The following is an 8,435-nucleotide window of genomic DNA, read 5'->3' as shown; positions in this document are numbered from 1 at the left end:
TGTGTGAGGTGCAAATGAATAGGTGCCTGGGTGATTAATGAAGAGATGACCGAATGAAGCAGCAAACAGATTGTTGAATCCCAATGACTAACGTGTTCGAGCATACCCTACATACCAGACCCTATTTATTGTAAAGGCTTCTCTTAATCCTTGCAATGACCCCATGAAATAAGTACTGTCACCCCATTTTGCAGATGGAGAAACTGAAGGTCAGGGAAGTTAAGTGACTTATAAAAGCCAGAAAGCCTGCAGGTGGTTGAGAGTCCAGCTCAGGCAATCTGACTCCAGGGCCCAGAGCATTAAGCCCTACACAAGTCCTGCTGTGTGAATCAATGAATGAGAGGCTGATTGAATAAATAAATAGAGGCAGGAGCCCTTTGGCTCTTAGCTATGGGCAAGGCGGGCCTCTTTTCCATGAGATGGCAGAAGCTCAGGGGTGAGGTGGGCATCCAAGGTCTGGGCCAGGGGTGGTGTCTTCCCCAGGGTAGAGTGTGACCGCATGGCCTCATGTCCCTTCCCTTTCGCCCATCTGCAGGCACATGCCGCAATGCAGCACTACGGGGTGAATGGCTACTCGCTGCATGCCATGAACTCGCTCAGCACCATGTACAACCTGCACCAGCAGGCGGCCCAGCAGGCCCAGCACGCCCCCGACTACCGGCCCTCAGTGCATGCACTCACACTGGCCGAGCGCCTGGCTGGTAAGGGCCGTTTGTGGGGATGGCGGCTGCAGGGTGGAGGAGAGATCTGGGGGACAAGGCTCTGTCTGGAAGGTGAAGGCAGGAGGGAGCACTGGGAATGAAACTCAGGAAGACCCAGGTGACTTATGGCACAGGGAGATGTCAATTCAAAATCTGTGTGCGTATCCAGACTACCCATGTTTGCCTGGGCCCTGAACCCTGGAGCTGCCCTGTGCCTTCCTTCACATTTCCTTAACAGCCCTCGGGGGGAGGGGCCCAGTAGCCTCTCACAGGTGGAGAGACTGAGGTAGGAGGTAAGGGACTAGCCCAGAGCCTTCCAGCTGGGAAATGCCAGAATGCCCCAGGAGCCACTTCTGTAACAGCGCCCACATTTTGATCACTGATTGTGTGGCCAGGCACGGAGTGAGTTGCTCTTTGTCTCTCTGTGCATCAAACCATTCAACTCCAGTAAAGGGAGGTTATTATCTCCATTGTATGGATAAGGAAACGGAGGCTCAGTGAGGCTAAATTTAGGCAGGGCTGGGGTGGGAGATTAGAATGGGATCTTATGGCTAAAGATCTGAGCTTTGAAGTTGCAGACTTGCCATCATTGTAGGGTCTGCCCACTCTCCTCTCTTCTCTGAACCTCAGCTTCCCCTTTATAAACAGGGAACATGGTAGGGCCCATTCCATAGGATGGTGGGGACATTACTTGAGATAACACATGTAGGGTATTCAGCAGGGACTAGTGGGTGCTCAGAGGAAATTATTATCCAGGTCCTGTGGGAAGCACCCATGAGGGAGCTCCAGCCTGGTCCCCACTACTCCTGTTCACCCATGGTTGCTCTGCCGTGAGAGTCCCTCAGTGAACATGGGAAGGATTTGATGGCTTGGGTGGGGAACCTAAGTTCCTGAGAGGTGAAGCCACCCACCCCATCCTGTCCCAGGCCAAACCTCAAGCAGCAGATGAACTGCTTTGGGCCTGTGCCAGATGGTCCTGGGAGGGCTTTAGGGTACTTCCAGGGAGGCCAGGTGCCCATATACCCATGAGAGGGCACAGCAGAAAGAATGTGGCCAGGATCAAGTGGTGGGGCAGACCAGAGAAGCATGATCAGCTGGGAGGGCTTCCTGGAGGGCATGCGGCAGGAGCCCAGCCTTAAAAGGGTAAGGAAGGGGGACTAGCATGAGAAAGGCACAGAACTAGGATGAGCTGTGAGGCCTGGGCAGGGGATCTGGCCTGACAAGGAGGGTGGGGCAGCCACCCTGCAAGGCTCTGGGAAGGGCTCAGAGGATGAAACCGAGCCCCTGGTCACCTTCTGTGGATGAGCATCAGTCTCCAGTGTAGGAATGTGTGTGCAGGCCTGCCCGGCTATGGCTGCTTCTCTGGTTTGGAGTGAGTTCCCTGTGCCTGGCCTGGTGGTGACATTATAGATCCTGACCATGTTCCAGAGCTCAGAGAAGAAAGGTCAGGGACAGAGGAAGTGGAGTATTCAGTGCTCCCACCACAACTCTAATCTTAAATTAGGAGGAGGCACACGAGCTCCAGGCGGGCCCTCGTATGGAGGCCTTGCTTTCCAGCAGGAGGTTTTGCTGATGGTGCAGACAGCCTGGTCTCCCAGGTGGCAACCCCCTGCCCTCACTTACAGCTCCTGGAGCCAGCAGCAGGATGCTGAGCTGTTGCTCCTGCACCCAGGGTTCCACTGAGAGGGGTTCTCTCCTTCCCCTTCCCCAGTGTAACCAGCATGAGCTTGGGGCTCAGTCCAGGTTGGGATTAGTGCTGGTTTGTGTGGAGTTCAGGGCTCCCTCTTTACACTGAAGAAGGAGCAGCCCAAAGTCTGAGGCTTTCTGGAGACCCAGCTACCTCCTTCCTCGTTTAGAGTGTTGTGTTGACTTCCCAGTCCCTGAAGTGCAGGCAGCCCTGTGCAAAGGCTGATGCAGCTTGGGTTCCCTTCAGCATAGATAGTCCAGGGCCCACTTATGAGTGATGGGAGGCCGGGAAAGAGAAGTTGACTGTCCATCATCCCAGGACTAGTCAAGCAGAAGAGCAGGAGTGTGAAAGTGAAAGTCACTCAGTCATGTCCGACTCTTTGTGACCCCATGGACCGTAGCCCACCAGCCTCCTCTGTCCATGGGATTCTCCAGGCAAGAATACTGGAGTGGGTTGCCATTCCCTTCTCCAGGGGATCTTCCCTACCTAGGGATTGAACCCAGGTCTCCTGCACTACAGGCAGATACTTTACCAACTGAGCTATCAGGGAAGAGCAGGAGGATAGATAGCAACCCCAGGCAGATATATATGCTGGGAGATTCACGTTCTCAGCACATGGGCAGGACTGTGGAATCTGTGGTCTACCAGGCCTGTCTCCTCTCCTAGCCTGTGGTGGTGGTTAGTACCTGCTCTCTTTGTCCTTACCTCTTGGAGAAAGCAGCTAGAAGGGCCAAGACTGCACGCAACTAGCCTTTCTGAGGTTGCCAGCCCTGCCAGAGCCAGCCTTTCTGTTGAGGAGATATAAAACCAAGGCCTCAGGTCCTACCATCAGAGATTCATAGGCTGGGATGATGAAGTTCATAGCCAGAGGACACAAGATCAAGAGCCAGTGAATTCCATCTACTTAGTCAGACTCCTCCTAACAAGACCTTGCAGATAGGTCCCAAGCTCACGGCCTGGCTTCTCATGGTCAGTGTGATATTCTGTTGGTATCCAGAATCTAAGGGTCATTGGCTCTTAGAACTTTTGTGACATGGACTTCCAAATTGCCAGCATCTTGTACTCTCAGAATGTTATATCTTATTATCTTAGGAATTTATGGATTTTAGGGTAAAGCCAACCCACCCACCTACCCACCTCAAACCAAATAAGGAAGATCCCCCTCAGGCATATTCCTAACAGCCATTCTTAGAGATGAATTAAAGCTCATTGGGCCTGATAGTAACTTCCTACCAAATGGCTCAGACGGTAAATTTAGCGTCTGCCTGCAGTGTGGGAGACCCGGGTTCGATCCCTGGGTTGGGAAGATCCTCTGGAGAAGGGAATGGCAACCCACTCCAGTACCTTTGCCTGGAAAATCCCACGGACAGAGGAGCCTGGTATGCTACAGTCCATGGGGTCGAAAAGAGTCAGACACAACTGAGTGGCCTGATAGTAAATGATAGTGTGGAGTGATCTTGAAAATCCAGCTACATGGAGAGGAAATGGGTGATTTCCATGGGGAAGAGACCAGGGTCTAGCTCTGGCAGGACCACAGTAGGTCAGAGCAGGGTAAGATTTAAAACCTATTTCCCATAATTAAATGGGCCCCCTCTCCTTGCCCTCCAACGGCTGTACATTTCAAGACATCATCTTGGAGGCCCGCTATGGCTCACAGCACCGCAAACAGCGTCGCAGCCGCACGGCGTTCACAGCTCAGCAGCTCGAGGCCCTGGAAAAGACCTTCCAGAAGACTCACTACCCGGACGTGGTGATGCGTGAGAGGCTGGCCATGTGCACCAACCTGCCTGAGGCTCGGGTGCAGGTAAGGCCCAGCTAGACCTTGCAGACAAGCACCAGCCCACTGGCTGGTTTCTCACTGCCCAGGAGCCAGCATTTCAAACTGCACCCGGTGTCTCCATGAATGGCTGCGGTGACAGGAGGGGAGGGAAGGGATTGTGGGTGCGTGTTTCCCAGAGGGCGGGCGACCTTATCCTGCACATCCTCCCTTGGGGAGTACCCTGCTCCATGACTCCGCTGCATCCCCTCCCATTCCTGCGGCCCCTCTCCCGGTTCCCAGGTGTGGTTCAAGAACCGCAGGGCCAAGTTCCGGAAGAAGCAGCGCAGCCTGCAGAAAGAGCAGCTCCAGAAGCAGAAGGAGGCTGAGGGCTCCCATGGGGAAGGCAAGACCGAGGCCCCGACCCCAGACACCCAGCTGGAGACTGACCAGCCCCCCAACCTGCCCAGTGGCGACCCCCCTGCTGAGCTTCACCTGAGCCTGTCTGAGCAGTCAGCCAGTGAGTCGGCCCCTGAAGACCAGCCTGACCGGGAGGAAGACCCCCAGGCAGGGGCTGAGGATCCCAAGACTGAGAAGAGCCCTGGGGCTGAGAGCAAGGGGCTGGGCTGCAAGAGGGGCAGCCCCAAGGCAGGTGAGGCTTGGCAGGGGCTATGGGTGGTCTGGGACCCCGCCTAGGGAGAATGGCCAGGTCTAGCTGCCCAGGGGCCTGGCTCTGCCAGAGGTGTCAGAGCAGAAATAGAGTTAACCCTGGACACGTGGCACTGGCCCTGACCCAGAGAAAGGACACGGCCAAGCAGGTCCATGCCAGGTGATCCCCCTTTAGTCGCTGAATCATGGCAAGGTCAAGGGAATTTTGGGGGGAGGGGCTGTGTGGCAGGGGAGGGATACTTGAGGAGCTCAGGGTAGAAGCTATTTATCAGTGCAGTACGTTAACAACAGCACAGATGTGCCAGTGCATACTGAGTGAGTGCTACACGAGTACCAGAGATCCCCACATGTAGCAGAGGCTCTGGGCTGTGTTTTTTGAAGGAGCAGAGCCCTGGCAGGAAGCATTACCTCAGTCACAAACCCTGCATCCAGGCAGGGAGGGGACGGGGCTGTGAGCTGAGAGCTGGAGGGGAAGGGGCACCACAGACAGGCGAGGGAAAGGGGAGGCACAGCCTTGGAAAGAACAAGAATCTTGGGGTGGAACACTTCAGTACCACCCAATTTGCTTATGGCTCAGCCATTCCCTTTGTCAGTCTGATTCTGTTGTAGCGATTTTGAGAGTCAATAGAACTCTTTTGTCCCACCAAACCCAACAAACAGCAAAAACCAAAACAAGAAAAGGAGACTCCCTAAGATGTCAGACATGAGGGCCCTGGCAGAGTCCATGCCATCAGGAAGCTTGGGTTCCTCCCTCCCAGGATTCTGGGGACACCCGGGCTGAGATGGGTGGATATGATTTCAGCCACAGCCCGTCTTGTCTACAGTGCCAAGTGGGAGGCGAGGCCGGGGGAGCCCCTCCTGGCAGACCAGCACCCTTGTCCTGAGTCCCCGGTTCTTGATTCTCTGCTTGCAGACTCCCCGGGCAGCCTGGCCCTGACGCCTGCAGCCCCGGGGGCCGGCCTGCTGGGCCCCTCCCACTCCTACTCCTCCTCCCCGCTGAGCCTCTTCCGTCTGCAGGAGCAGTTCCGCCAGCACATGGCCGCCACCAGCAACCTGGTGCACTACTCGTCCTTCGAAGTGGGGGGCCCGGCCCCCACCGCCGCGGCCGCCGTGCCCTACCTGGGCGTCAACGTGGCCCCGCTGGGCTCACTGCACTGCCAGTCGTACTACCAGTCGCTGTCCGCGGCCGCCGCTGCCCACCAGGGCGTGTGGGGGTCCCCGCTGCTGCCTGCGCCCCCCGCAGGCCTGGCGCCTGCCTCAGCTGCCCTGAACAGTAAAACCACAAGCATTGAGAACCTGCGGCTGCGGGCCAAGCAGCACGCAGCATCCCTGGGACTTGATACGCTGCCTAACTGACTGCTGGCCGCCCCCTGCAGCCAGGGCTCTTGGGCTCCCCCAGCCCAGCCCCAGGGTCATCCCAACATGGCTCTCAAGGAGCTACCTCATGAGCCCAGGGATCCTGGGGCCTTGGAGTCCTGCCTCCTGCCCCCCCATCTCCCCAAGCTCCAGCCCTCGGTGAAGCCCACACCTGCACCCTCTGCATGGCCCTGCTTGGATCCCACGGAGGCCGAATGGGGAGGAGGTGAGAGGCCAGTGCCCCCAGCTTTCCCCAGTGAGAGGTTCTCGCTGGCCAGACCCCTGCCTCAGGGTCGCCTCCTCCCATCCCCTGCTTCCTCCCCTAGTAAGTTGCTGTGTGGAATGTGAAATATAAATATAAATATATAAAGCTATATTTTCAGGCATCTGCCTGCCCCAGGCCCCCTGCCCCGCTCCAGCTCCATCGCTTCTCCACTGCCTTCCCCCAGCTCTGCCTACAGCTTCTGCTCTCCCTCTGGCCTTCCCTCCTCTCTCTCTGTCTCCGCTTTCCTCCTCCTCCTTTCCCCAGCCTCTGTCTTCCCCTCTCTGGATCTCCCCACCGTGTCTCTTCTTCCTGCCCCTGCTTTCTTTCTTCCGTGCTGGCTGTGTTGATGTAGACCGGTCCCAAATTATGTTTTGTTTGGGGTTATGGCTTTTCAGTTTTAGTCATTTGGCTTCTTCCTGTTCCTCTCCTTTTGCTTCTTCTCAGCCTCCTGGCTCCTCCCCGCCTGCACCCTCTTGAGGCAGCTTCTCCTTCCAGTAGAGGTGATACGGCCCTCGCTGGAGACCCCATAGCCACTGGAGCGGCAGGCAGGAGGAGGCCCTAGTTCCCACCCCTGACCTGGGCCTGCGTCCAGAAAGGCATGTTCTCGGTCTTTTCTAGCTTTGAGATGCCCCCTCCCCATCCCTAGCCCAGATTGAGAAGGAGGGGAGTGAAGGCAGGAGTCAGGCTGGAGCAGACAGTAGAAGGACAGCATCTCTGGCTGTAAAACCTCCAGAACAGGAGCCTGGGGCCAGCATTCATCCAGGGCTGACCACAGGGTTCTAGACCTCTCTCTCTGGTGCGACTTCCGTAGTTGGAGGGAGGCAGTAGGGCACGGGTGCTTTCAGAGAAGTGTCTTCGAGGAATAAGGTCTTCTGCCCCTGAGCCTGAGGTTCTGCAGTTAGTGTCCGTGGCAGGGTGTGACTGAGCCAGGAGGGAGGGTCCTCCACCTCCGGATCACACCATGCGGCAATGCAGAGTCTCAGGGCTTCAGCTGGCATCCTGTCTCAGAGCCCACTGTCGAAGTAAGGGCTTCTGTCCAGTGAGTCGCTGGCATGGAAAGGTGTGTTCCTATTTGTGGCCAGGAACCCAGCTCAGCAAACTCCCTTTCAAAGCAGTATGACCTTGAGTCAGCCCATAGCCTCTGTGCCCACTCCCCACCTGGATTAGAGGGCCTGTAACATCCTATCCTGGAGAAGGCAATGGCAGCCCACTCCAGTACTCTTGCCTGGCAAATCCCATGGACCGAGGAGCCTGGTAGGCTGCAGTCCATGGGGTCACTAAGAGTCGAACACGACTGAGCGATTTTACTTTTCACTTTCATGCATTGGAGAAGGAAATGGCAACCCACTCCAGTGTTCTTGCCTGGAGAATCCCAGGGACAGCGGAGCCTGGTGGGCTGCCATCTATGGGATTGCACAGAGTCGGACACGACTGAAGTGACTTAGCAGCAGCAGCAGCAGCAGCAGCAGCAGCAGCAACATCCTATCCAGCTCTAACATTCCACACATCTGTGCTTTCAGCCTTGCAGGGCAGAGGTTTTTAGTTAAACTAACAACCACCACAAAAAGGCTCTCACAAAGCACAGTGTTTAAATTAGAAAATGACTGTTGTACTGCTGTGTAGCAGAAGGTATTGCAGGCACAAGCCTCTCCCTGGGCATGGCCACAGTCTCTGGGCCTCGGTTTTCCCAGTAAGTGTAATGGGTCCCTTTGAGTTGAGACAATCTGGATTTGATCCTGCTTTTCTTGAGTGTTAGTCCAGCCTCTGTGGGCACCCCATCTCCAAACCTTCATGTAGGCTCAGGGCTCAGGGCAAGAGGAGAGAAATGGCTTGCACAGATTCTGGGTCATGATCCCCAGACCCAGCACTTTGTGGCTCACCATTAAGCTTCCTCCCCCTACTTAGAGAAGCTGCATCTGAAAACCAGGGTAAAGATACCTAAGGCTTGACTCCTCTCCCAGTGGGAGGAGGGGGGGGGGTCTACGAGTAGGACTGGTTTGC

At 56.0% G+C, this 8,435-nt stretch overlaps 1 protein-coding gene and 1 non-coding gene across 2 annotated transcripts; one reads left to right on the top strand and one right to left on the bottom strand.

Moving 5' to 3' along the window:
• Positions 1-538: 538 nt before the first annotated feature.
• Positions 539-7,684, top strand: DMBX1 (diencephalon/mesencephalon homeobox 1). Its single transcript, XM_027537375.1, has 4 exons — positions 539-701; positions 4,014-4,192; positions 4,448-4,796; positions 5,727-7,684. The coding sequence occupies exons 1-4, from the start codon at positions 548-550 to the stop codon at positions 6,167-6,169; spliced, it is 1,125 nt and encodes a 374-aa protein (XP_027393176.1). The 5' UTR covers positions 539-547; the 3' UTR covers positions 6,170-7,684.
• Positions 2,867-2,938, bottom strand: TRNAY-GUA. Its single transcript has one exon. It is a non-coding gene; the product is annotated as a tRNA-Tyr (tRNA).
• Positions 7,685-8,435: the final 751 nt, after the last annotated feature.

Source organism: Bos indicus x Bos taurus, chromosome 3 (genome assembly GCF_003369695.1).
Source record: "Bos indicus x Bos taurus breed Angus x Brahman F1 hybrid chromosome 3, Bos_hybrid_MaternalHap_v2.0, whole genome shotgun sequence".
Taxonomy (NCBI): domain Eukaryota; kingdom Metazoa; phylum Chordata; class Mammalia; order Artiodactyla; family Bovidae; genus Bos; species Bos indicus x Bos taurus.
The sequence above is the reverse complement of the archived record's forward strand: the minus strand, read 5'-3'. Positions and strand labels throughout refer to the sequence as shown.

Bases quoted from the DNA above. Each gene is read 5' to 3' on its own strand.
- DMBX1 (XM_027537375.1), top strand. From the start codon at position 548: ATGCAGCACTACGGGGTGAATGGCTACTCGCTGCATGCCATGAACTCG. The intron at 4,193-4,447 runs GTAAGGCCCAGC...CCCGGTTCCCAG, and splicing joins TGCCTGAGGCTCGGGTGCAG to GTGTGGTTCAAGAACCGCAG. The intron at 4,797-5,726 runs GTGAGGCTTGGC...CTCTGCTTGCAG, and splicing joins GAGGGGCAGCCCCAAGGCAG to ACTCCCCGGGCAGCCTGGCC.